At 35.5% G+C, this 12,453-nt stretch overlaps 1 protein-coding gene across 1 annotated transcript in view; it reads left to right on the top strand.

Moving 5' to 3' along the window:
- Positions 1-11,881, top strand: part of SUCO (SUN domain containing ossification factor) — a 96,559-nt gene extending 84,678 nt beyond the window's left edge. The window contains 6 exon segments of the mRNA XM_078156494.1: positions 2,754-2,858; positions 4,550-4,704; positions 7,008-7,099; positions 9,306-9,361; positions 9,828-10,229; positions 10,231-11,881. Of these exon segments, the coding sequence (XP_078012620.1) occupies positions 2,754-2,858; positions 4,550-4,704; positions 7,008-7,099; positions 9,306-9,361; positions 9,828-10,229; positions 10,231-10,272 (852 nt within the window). The 3' untranslated portion in view covers positions 10,273-11,881.
- The last annotated feature ends 572 nt before the right edge of the window (positions 11,882-12,453 follow it).

Genomic DNA, 12,453 nt, shown 5'->3' with positions numbered 1-12,453 from the left:
TGTGATTCTTAATGTATTCTGTCTCCTTTTGTAACACTGTCACTGCAAAAACCAAAACATCCTGAGATGCTGAAAGTCATTATGTATTTTTGTTTCATGAGTTTCCATGGCCAAAGACTTCATCACCAAATGGGCAGCTATTGGTACTCTAGATGTGAGATCCTACATTTCTTTCTTTCACACTGACCCAATAGAAATTCCCAGCTGGCTGACTGGCTGAACCTGGCAGCAGTCTGCTGTTGTTGAGCCCCAAACCTAGGAAAGACAAATACATCAGACCAGAGCCATTTTTAAGACTTTACCATGGATCAGATCACTTTGGAAGTGCTAAAAGCTTGCAGATTCCCCAGTCATTCAGTCAGTAAACATTTCTTAAGCATTTACTATGTGCCAGGCACTTTGCTAAGTGCTGAGCTGTCCGTGAGATCCTGAAAACACAACACTTAGTACCCCAAGAAAGCAGCAACAGGACCACCCAGGTCTTCTCTACAGAAGTCAGTAAGTAGCCCAGCCTTAACATTAAGTCTAAAGTCAAGCAGTAGATTGGAAGAATGAGCAAACAAAAAAAAAGACTTCGACCATAAAAAGATGTTATGATAACAGGGGCACTCAAGATACAAAACTAGAAAAAGAGAATGTGAGCAAAGCTGCAAAGAAAAATACAGTGGGGCACAAATTTAGTGGATTTAGAGAATTCCTGAGAGAGATGAAGCAAAAGTTAAAAAAAAAAGTTTAAAAATGTTTTTGTCATTGAAATGAGAATATTAGAGGGAGAAACTTGAAAAGAAATAAGGACTATGGAAGAAATATTTGAAAGGGAATTAACAGTTTGATATAAGAGGTACAGTACCTTGACTGAGCAAATAAAGTCCCTGAAAAATGAAATAGACCATATAAAAGCCAGACTTCAGGAGACAACAACAAATATTAAAACAAAGTCAAAAGACTAGATAAAAAAAATAGAAGAAAATATGATTTACCTCATAGCAAGAACAACTGACCTGGAAAACAAAAGAAATATTTAAGAATCCTCAACTACCTAAATATCATGACTAAAACAACAGACTAGAGATGCATCATATTTCAAGAAATCTTAAAACTACTCTGAGCTTTTAGAAATGAGGACAAAGGAAATAGAAGGAATCCACCAGTCACTTCCTGAAAGAAGCCCCTAAATGAAAACTGCCAGGAATATCATAGCCAAAATCCAGAGCTTCCAGGTAAAAGAAAAAATACTGAAAGCAACCAGAAGGAAAGGAGCCATAGTCAGGATCGCACATGTTTTAGCAGCCACCACTATGAAGAAACAGAGTTTGGAATATGATATTCCAGAGGGCAAAAGATAAAAGGTTTACAACCAGAATTACTTAGCAACACTAAGTATAATCTTATTTGGAGGGGGCAATGAAATAGAGAACTTTAATGAAATATATAACTTCTAAGCAGAAGCGTGGAAGTTCAAAGAGAGACATAAAAAGGCAAACATAAATGAACAATGATGAAGGGCTAAACAAGGATACAAAATGCTTACGTTCTAATTTGGGGAGATGTTACATATGTCCCCTGTGAATCTTATTATCATTGGGAGTCATAGAGGGTGTCCAATTAGACAGAAGGTCTGGGTTCTGCTATGTGTTGATCTTAAAAGAAGTATGGAAGAAGAGGGGAAGGAAACATTGGTGAGAGAGGGAAAAGAAGGTTTGGGGAAAATTATCTTGGGTAATTAAGGTGTACATATAGATATCTATACAAATGAGGAGGGGTTTGGAGTTTGAACTGCTGACACTTGAAACTTACTCTCATCTGAACTGGTCAAGACATATAAACACAGTTGAGTACAAAAATAAATTTCGCTCAACAGGGAAATAGGGATAGAGAGGAGTGGGGTGGGGTGGGAAGGGAAATTAAAGGGAAAGTAGATTAAGAGGGGTGATTAGTCCTAAGCGAAAACAAATCCTAAGGATGTACAGAAATATCTATAGCTCTTATTGAGGGAGTAAAATATGGGAAATCTGAGGGAGAGCTCATAAATTGGTTAGGAGCTGAACGAATTAGGTTATATAAATATAATGGAATACAATTGTGCTGTAAGAGATAAAAAGGATAATTTCAGAGAAATAGTATGTTGGGAGGAAGAAAGTAGAATTATGCTGATTGAAAAAATCTGTAATTTTTAATATATGCAAAATGATATTTGTAAGCAAGAACAAGACAAGTGTGGATTTTAATAGAGTCTCTTAAATTTTAAACAGATATATTTAAAGAATTTAAAATTCACTGGATTTCATTTGGTTTTATAAATGGATGAATACTGCAAATTTAAATTGATCATTTAAAAAAATAGATTATCCTCCCAGAGTATATGTTGTTTATTATATAGCCACAGTTCTTTGATTTGCAGTTTACAAAATGACTTTTGATTCTTGATAAGTCTTCAATTTACAGAATAGTGCTATAGGTGGATGAAGCTTTTTTTTTTGGTTGTTTTTTTTTAGTTGACCTAGTTCAGATTCTTGAAATGGTGGTTCCTTGAAAAATAATTCTTATCAGAATCAAGATATTCTATGTATCTTGCTATATATGATATACTTACATTTACAATCAGAATAGCTAGAGTTTTGAAAACTATGAAAATCTTACATTATGACTTAGAAGTTCAAATAGTGAAATTTAAAATAAAACACAATTGGTTATACTCAAATTGTATCTCCACAAATTTAACTCAGAAGAAAAATGTCCCTTCCTTTTAACAGGATCAACGGCAAACTGAAGCTATCCAGTTGCTGCAGGCGCAGCTGACCAACATGACACAGCTAGTTTCTAATTTATCAACAACAGTAGTGGAACTAAAACGTGAGGTAATTATTAATACGGTGAAATGGTCCATGCCTGAAAATTGTTATAAAGATGAAAGTCAAAGAATCTAAGAACTTTTTCATAAATAGATTGTCTGATGGTTAACATAATAGTATCATAAGCCAGGATAGATGGTATTTTAAAATTTTAAATGCCCTCTTTTAGCTTTTTCTCATAGTCTCATAATCTAGATCTTAGCAAATATTTAGCTAACAAGCTTTTATAACTTAAAAGTATCCAGTTAATATTTCTCAAATGAACTTTTGAGTCTAACAAATCATGTTTAAACTTGTTTTCCAAAACAAAGGATATTTCATTTCTTTAACTTTACATACCCCCTAATAATTCTAGACAACTCCAAAACAAGCCTTTGTTTTTTTTGTTTTGTTTTTTGTAGCCCTACCTATTTACTATTTAACCTAAATTCAATTTTTCATCAGCTGAACTCTCCTTCACCTGTCAGTGTCGTGGTTGAACTGGGTTCCTCTCTGCTCCCTGCTCTTCTTGGGCTGCTATGCGTTTTACACATACTACCTGTCCCATGAAGAGCCAGCTTCAGTACCACCCTCTCTGAACCCCCTCCCCTCCTCAAATACTCCCTCTGTCCACATTATCCAGAAGTTCTTTTTTCTGGCTCTTTCCTCTGTCCTTAGCAGAGGCTGTAGTTTCTTCATCCTTGTATCCCTGGTGCCACTCACCTAAGCACCTTGCACTTAGCGAATGTTTAATAAACTTTTGTTATATAGAAAGAATATGAAAGAATTTTTTTTGTTAATAAAATAGCTCCCCGCAAAAAACTAAATAAAACCCAGCAACCCAATTTTTTTGACTGAGTGCTAAGAGGTGGATCTGTGAGGAGCTTCTCTGCTAATGCAGATCCCAGCATTCTTTTTCATTTTACAGCCAGAGAGAGTGGTCTGAGCACTGAGAGGCTGAGTGACTTGTTGGGGTCACAGAGGCTACAGTACTCAAACCCAGCCCCTCAATTTAGAGACCAGTTTTGTGCCCACCAAGCCATGTTGCCTCCCTTTCCTTCTTTATTTTAAAAGAACATGCTACTTTTACTAAAATTAAGTTTCAGTGAAACATAATTTATCATTTAACTATTGGCCATTATTTTGAACACTGAACAAGAACTAATAAAGTGTTTGTTTGATGTAGTGTACTATAGTAGGCACTGGGATCTGGAATTCTTGAGTTGAAATCCTGCCTCTGAGACATGGTTTGACCATAAGCAAAGTCACCTTGTCTCTGAGAGCCTCCGCTTCTCTTTCGAATGTGGATGGTAGCTGTAGCACCTATCTCAGAGGGGAGCTGTGAGCCTTCGATGAAATAATATGGGATATAAAATGATTTATAAACTTTGAAGGTAGATTATACCCGTATGTGTGTGTGTGTGTGTGTGTGTGTTCGTATTTTTTTTAACTAGATCGCATTGTCAGTTCTTATATATTTAACAACTGAGAAGTATAAGTATGTAATAATCTAAGTAATTTTACCACTTCTTTTTATATGTTTCAATTCAGTTAAGTGCTGAGGAGTACTGAAGGAGTACTTTGGAAAGTAGATTCTCAGAGAAATGCTTGCCCTTCATCTTCAAATTGATCACTGAAGTTCACCGAGTAGACTATATATTTTTCTCTAGTGTGACTAAATAATTTATAAAATGTATTTTATTACTTACCCCCTCCAGGTTTCAGATCGACAAAGCTATCTTGTGATTTCTTTGGTTTTGTGTGTCATCTTGGGACTGATGCTTTGTATGCAGCGTTGTAGAAATACTTCTCAGTTTGATGGAGATTATATTTCAAAGCTTCCTAAAAATAATCATTATCCCAGCCCTAAAAGGTACAGTAGTTATTATATTTAATTTTGCTTTTACTTTGCAATGATTTACACACTTTTAAGAAATTTATCCTTTCACTTTTCCTTTAGTAATAAGTATAGAAAAGGCCCTGGCCTTTGAGTCAGGAATACCTGGGTTCAGATCCTGGCTGGCTCATAGGTACTTAGTAGCTTTGTGGTGGAAGGCAAGATATAGAACCTCTATTGGGTTTCAGTTTCCTCATCTGTAACATGAAAGACTGGACTGATAACCTTCTAAGTTCCCTTCCTGCTCTAGATATATGATCTTGTAATCTGGCTTATTTCTCTGTTCTAACAATATTCTTATGTTCTTTGAAATATGAATTTGAATGGCTTATTTGAATAGCAGTTTGAACAACTAACTTTTCTGGTGGGTGGAATAAACCTCTTTACTATTCATATGAAATTGAAGGAGAAAAATGGTATTCCCATACCCTTTTGAGGTCCTGTAAATTCATTTGTCCTCTTGTCAATGCTGATACTTTAGATGGCCCGGTATTTGGTTGCCTTAGCTTTATTGAGACAACCTCCTCTATGTGATAAGAGCACTAGTGATAGGACTAGAAAAACTTAGTAGGGTTTTTTTTTCCTTATAAGTCATCTATGTATATGGAACAATTGAATATGGAAGTCAAAGTACCAGTACTAGCTGTAACCTCTGCCTCCCTCAGTTTCCTTATCCTCAAAATGGAAATAGAAATAGCACCTACTTCTTACAGTTGTTGTGAGAATAAAGTGAGATATTATTTGTGAAGCACTTTATAAACCTTAAAGCATTATATAAATGTTATCTATCTTTCTGTGTATCACCATTGTCATTATTATTTTCTCCTAATCCCTGCCACATTGGTTTTGGAAGGGGAATCAGAATATTCCTTGCTCCAGATAAGCTTTTGTTTCTGTTCTCCACTTAATCTGTCTTCTTTTGAAGTCCTCAAAATTAAAATTTTCCATCCAGTAGTAATTATGTAGGTGTAGTAAAGTGATCTCCAGGTCATTCTTTCTCTTTTCTCAAAAGAGTTCGGTACCTCGTGCATCATCTTTCTCTTCTTCTAAATTGCTGCACTTGTACTAGGGGACTTAAAGATTTATGTAGATGCCCCTTAGACTCCCTAACCTCCTAAATTCCCATGAGCCTACACTTCATTCTACCTCAGCCAATAAGGATGGTCACACACTAGATCTTGCCATTACCCATAAGTGTTTGACTTCTCTGGTTAGAAATTTTGACACACAACATTTTGACCTCAACCTTTTATAGTTCTACTTATCCCTTTTCTTTACTTCTCATACACTTTAGTTGTCATCCTCAAAGAGACCTGTATTCCTTCCACCCCTCAGTACTTTCTCAGGTCATTTACTCCCTCTCCAGTCTCTAACTTTAAACCAGTAATTAGTCATTTCAAGTCTATACTGCCCCTGCTCCTGAATTCCTTGCCCTCTTGTCCTGTCATCATCCTCCTCTTTATAAACCTTAGCTTGGAGTTACTTTCACCCATCTACCTCCTCTACTCTTACTTATGAGCTGCTAGATAAAGCTGGAGGAAATCCCACAAATATACTAAGTGGAGTTTTTACAAATTCATGTTATATGATGTCACCAGGTCCTTTACTGAAGCAAGACCATCCTTTTTATTCCTCCCTAATTGATTCTTTACCTGTACAAGCTTCTCTTTCTCTTTTTCTCAAAACATATGTGTGTATACACATATATATTCATATATATGAAAAAATTCAGCCCATTATACTTGAGCTGCTTCTCCCCCAATTCTCTTTATCTCAAAATCCCTTGACATTTCCCACTCTCTCCTGTTACCTACTTTCAAACAAAGAGATTACCCATCTCCTTGCCCAGGTCAGCTGCTGTACATATGCACTGTCATCCTCTCCTGTCTTCTCCATGAAATTGCTTCTTCAGTCATCTCCCTGTCTCGAATTTTCAACTTGTGCCTATCAGTTAGTTTCTTCGCTGTTGCCTTCAAACATGCACAAGTGTCTCTCTCTCACCCTTAAAAAAAAAAACTTCTCTAGATCCCTCCCATTTCCTCTATTTTTCTGTATTTCTCTCTTTTCCATCTATACTCTTTGAAAAAGTTGAATACCTTTGTTGTCTCCACATCTTCTCATTCATCAACCCTTTACAAATCTAGTTTTTGACTTTATAATTCTACAGAAACTGTTCTGCTCATAGTTACCAATAATTACTATCTAGCCCAAATATTTCAGAGGGTTATTTGTGATTTTCTGAATTTTTTTGTACATGCTGATGATTCTTAACTTTTTAGATGTTTCTCCTCCTATGATGATCTGAATTTAAAAAGAAGAACTTCATTTCCCCTTGTCAGATCTAAATCTCTTCAGTTAACTGGCAAAGAAGGTAGGCTTTGTGTGGGTATGTGTATGTGTGTGGTGAATTAAAAAAATAGTTTTATATAACGATATTACTAATGTGTTTAAGAGTCTACTATTTCTAAAGCAGAAAGATCATTAGATTATTAGGCATTAAATTAGTTTCCAATTATGATGTGTTCTATCACATCATATTTTCATAGCTTAGCTTAGCTTCCTTGATTTTGTCCTATAAATCCAAAGTTTGAGTCAGAGTTTACTGTCTCACCAGTAGATGTCATCTTTTAGCAGCTTTTCACATGTACTTCATTGTACATGGGCAAGTTTAAGATTTCAATAAATGTCATTTTCTTTTTTTTTCTAATATAAATAGTATTTTATTTTTTCCAATTACATATAAAGAGCATAAAGAGCAAAGCAGACATACTAGGAGCCAAGATTCTTAGGTTCTAGTTGTGTCTCCCAGCTAACTAGCCAGATGACATTGGCCAAGCCATTTAACTTACTGGAGCCTCATTGTCCTCATCTTTCAGTTTATTGGACTAAACTAATCATTTAAGTGGTCCCTTCCAACCCAGAAGTCTGTTATCTGTGATATAAATCTGGGTGAATTCTGTACCCTTTTATTACTTCTTTTCTTGTCCCTCTCAAGGTTATATAAAAATATTAATTGGTTATAACCATGTTATAAATCAGTCCTCCTAGCATGTGCATATAGTTAGGTAATTATCCAGCCAAATCAGTATTTGCCAGACCTTAGAATATGTGAGAATGGACTTTTATGCTGTATATTCTTTGTTTAACATTTGTGGTTGTTTTTAATAAAGCTTAAGTTTAAGTAATTTAGCAGATGCCTACTTTTTTAAATAAATAGAGCAGTTTCTTTTTTTTTCTTCAGCTTCCAGAGCAGAGAGTCAAAAGGGATTTCAATAAGTCAGGAGAGTCTACGGGGCATTCTTCAGACTGAGAAACAACAGGGCAAAAGTCAGTCATAGGGTAGAATTTAATTTCTGTATGTGTATTTGTATTTAAACGCATATAACAGGAAATGTAATTAAGTTATGGGATAATTCTTGTTTTGTATGTTCTTGCTATTTTTCTGAGGATCACATTAGGTACCTTATGGATGTTAAAACCTTCCTGCTTGCCCACCTGAACTTAGAAATTGACCTTTTTTGCCATAATTCCAGAAGCAAGTCACCTTTATAGTGGCATCTGTGGCAAATGATAGATAATACTTAAAATTGGAGGATTATGTTTGCAATAAAAATTATGTCTGCTTTTTAGACCTTAATGTGGTTGAAATGGGAATGATAAACTTTCTAAAAAGTTTAAATTATTCTGGAACCATTGGATAGAAGTTACAGGGAGGGAAGGTTTAATGTGAGTGTAAAGTAAAACTTACAAAGAAATAGAACAATTTTGTAATGGAATGGGTCTACCTTGCAATAGTGACTTCTCCATCTGACAAATCTTTAAGCAGAACAGGGAGGTTGTACAAGGCGTCTAGGTGGCACATAAATAGAGTGTTGGGCTTGGAGTCAAGAAGTCCTAAGTTCAAATCCTGCCTCATACACTTACTGTGAGACCTGGCCGAGACAAATTGCTTGAGTTTTGTTTGCCTTAATTTCCTTTATCTGTATGATAGAGATAATGTTAGCTCCTACTTCTAAGGGTTGTTGTGAAGATAAAATGAAATACTTATAAAGCACTTTGCAAACTTTAAAACACTAGCATTAGTTTTATTGTAATTATCATTGTTATTGTTATTATTGTTGCTATCAAGCAGGGACTAGATAATCTGACAGGGATGTTGAAGGGGATTCCTAAATTAGATGGGAACTTTGGGTCTTTAAAGTTCCTTCAAACTTTTCTGTGGAAACTTGCCAGGTCACAGCTAATGAGCAGTGTCTCTGACTCTCAGAAAACCCAAGTGCTTCCTAGTATCACAGTATTTGTGCACATTAAGCCACATGCCCTTGACTGAATTAGAAGCCTTACTTAAAACTTTTCTTTAGCTATTGTGTATGTACGTGTTTGTGTATGTATATTAGTAATTTTATGTTATTACAAATATAATTTTTTAACTGTTAGAAATATAAGTAATGAATTAGATTGCTAAAGATTTTATTGGATCAAGACTAAAGACTTTACTACAGTTGTTGTGCAAGATTAGTGACTAATTGCAGTTCATTTGACTCTCATTTTCATATCTGCTCTTTTTCTCCTTGTAGTGGACCCAGATGATTTATACATCGTAGAACCACTTAAGTTCTCACCGGAAAAAAAGGTAGTTTTGCATTTATGGAATACATTTGGTATATTATGAGATGATGGATAAGGAATAGGGTCAGTATGGTCTTAGAGATAAATATAAGCCAGTTAAATACTATCTGTCTCCCCATAAAAATGGGAAATGGATTCTTGTTTTGTAGATAGATTATGAGAATTAATGTTATTAGTGTGGTTACCTGAATCTTGATGAATGACAGGTTATCTTTAGCCAGAAGTAGCAATTTATTTAAAATCTGTTATTTTTGAAAGATTAGTGTTATGCAGAGTTGGGAGGGTATCAGTCATGGTTAACAGTATGTATTTGTTCTTACTTTTTGAATCACTAAGCATTTATTAAGTGTCTTGTATGTGCCAGGCACCGGAAGATGGTGCTTATTCCACAGTGATTCAGTTCTTCCAGATAAATAACTGCCTAATTTTTGAAATTCTAATCCCAGTTTTCTTTTGTGTGTGTGTTGTAGAAGAAACGCTGCAAATATAAAACTGAAAAAATTGAGACTGTTAAGCCAGCTGACACATCGCATCCTATAGCTAATGGAGACATTAAAGGAAGAAAGCCCTTTACGAACCAGAGAGATTTCTCTAATATGGGAGAGGTTTATCACTCTTCTTATAAGGGTCCTCCATCTGAAGGAAGTTCAGAAACCTCCTCACAGTCTGAGGAATCCTATTTCTGTGGCATTTCAGCGTGCACAAGTTTGTGTAATGGACAGACCCAAAAAACAAAAACTGAGAAGAGGGCTTTAAAGCGAAGGCGATCTAGAGTTCAAGATCAAGGAAAGTTGATAAAAACCCTAATTCAGACTAAGTCGGGTTCGATGCCGAGCCTGCATGACCTCATCAAAGGAAACAAGGAGATCACGGGTGGGAACATTTGGTGTCACAGCAGTATCAGGACACATCTAAAACTAGCTGAATTTTTCATACTGGAGACTTTTGTTGTTCACTGAAGAAGTCTGTGGTATTTGAAGGGGCTGGGGGGCGGATTAGGGAGGCATTAAAAACTAATGGGAAAAGTATTCAGAAATTATGATTTCTGCCTTTTTAAGTAGATGGGATTGTGTCAATCTTGGTTAATGAGCTGCAGTTTTACAAGGCTGATCACTTCCTATCTGGACAATGGGAGACATTTTATAAAGATGTTTTTTCACAGATTAATTACTGGGGCAAGGGTAATTTGGAAACCCAGTTCCTCGGGTAGAATAGGAATGAAAGCCTAATGCTCTTCCTTCAGCTTTGTTCCTATTTCTTGCACCTTCCCATATTTATGTGCCTTGTGTCTATTTATAACGCCACTGGAAGATGAGAGAGAAAGAGAAACTTGTTGCTGTCATCTGATTTCTTTGCTAATATAAGCTCTTTTGAAGCTGTAAACACTACATTGCTCTACAAGGGGCCTGTGCCTGAAGCTCAGCCTGTACGTGTATGTTGGGCAGTGAAGATCAGATGAGACTTTCGTAGAAGATCTCTGTGTAGCAAACTCAACAAAGGAATATGGAAGACTCTCAGGGCCAGAGAGCCTGTTCTCGGAGGGTGATTGTGATGCTGTTAATGGTGTTTTCATTTACTTGATTTAGAATGAATTCATTATTCCTTGGGGAATTGAATGATACAAATATAAATTGGACCACCTAAGATCTTGCAGATGACCATTATTCCCAAACTAATTTTTTTATAGATTCACCTTAGGGATATTTAACTACCATTATGGGTACTCATTGGCCACATTTGAATTCTGATTGTTCACAATGAACACTAATCCTTTGAAACATGCAAAATTTGGAGAAGTAGATTTGGCAAAGGGGAAAAAAAAACCTTGTGACCAGTAATATTCTAAAATTATATTATCACTGCAGAGTCAACAGGCATACCAACGAGTTTGCCGAACCTTGTCTAAATGGTCAAGACTGAATTATTCCATAATGTGTTTGCTTTAGTATTGGCTACAAATGTGCAGGGTGGGATGTTTGGATGTGTGTGGTTTTTGTCTGTTTTCATACTTTTTCTTTTTTAAATTTTGGCAGCGATTGTGTACTTGGATTACAATTATTCCATAGGGGGTATGAATGTGCAATGATGAGTGAAGTTGGAGAAAGCATTTTCTTTTTTCTTTTTGTGTTGAGAGGTCTAACAGCATCACGTTCCTTGTAAGGTTGTTATAACTTATTGAGCACTTTTAGTAATATCCTTTTTTAAAACTGATCTGATGCCTTTTCTGGGTATTGTATGTAATGTGACTTATTTAAAGCCTTTAAAAAATTTTTTTTGCTGCTTTCATGTTAATTTACCAGTACATTTTGGGTGATGTCATTTTTGTTGGTCAGTCTGCACATTTAGCCATTCAGAGCAGGAGGGCCTGAGTTTTATAGTAATTACAGTGAATTGAGGTCCAAATTAGAATGATCGGGATGGGAAAGTATCATCTGAGTGCAGCATTCAACATTGTGGGAAGAAGATTGTAGTGCCATTAGAAACTGTGAATTTCCAAATAAATCTGAACACTTGTCTTTATTAATTTAATGGCTTTTCTTCTTTTTGTTAAGAGAAATTCACAAGCTCATTACTGATCTCTGTAACTTTAATTTTTTTTTTTAGTTAAACACTCAACATTCATTCTGCTAAATATTTATATGGATTGTACATAAATGCTTGGTGCTAATCTCACTTAATAACGATTTCAGGTTTTCTGTTATCAAGCTAACGTTCTGATTTTGTTTGATCTTTATATATTTCTTCTTCCTAGACTCGCTTCTATAGGTACATTTTAAACTCTACATATTTAATGAGAAAATAACTTTGTGTAATTCTACGTCTGCCTTTTTTCTGTTATGTCAAATTATTAGTTACATGAGTTGAAAGATATTACTGGTAACCAAACCTTTAATATGTGAAACAACAACAAAAAAAGCCTCCAGTAGTATATTATTTGAGTTATAGCTCAACACACCCAAGTTTTCCTCTTTCTGTGCTTGATATTTCACTGCACATACAACTAGTAAAAGTCAGTGACATAAATCTACTAGAAGGCCCTTTGGGGTACTGGATGGCTGGGAAGTCAGAGGCCCTTATTTCATATCTAACTTCCAT

The sequence above is a fragment of the Phascolarctos cinereus genome, unplaced genomic scaffold (assembly GCF_003287225.1).
Source record: "Phascolarctos cinereus isolate Bilbo 61053 unplaced genomic scaffold, phaCin_HiC Scaffold_5;HRSCAF=322, whole genome shotgun sequence".
Classification (NCBI taxonomy): Eukaryota; Metazoa; Chordata; class Mammalia; order Diprotodontia; family Phascolarctidae; genus Phascolarctos; species Phascolarctos cinereus.
This window is presented reverse-complemented; position numbering and strand designations above follow the sequence as displayed.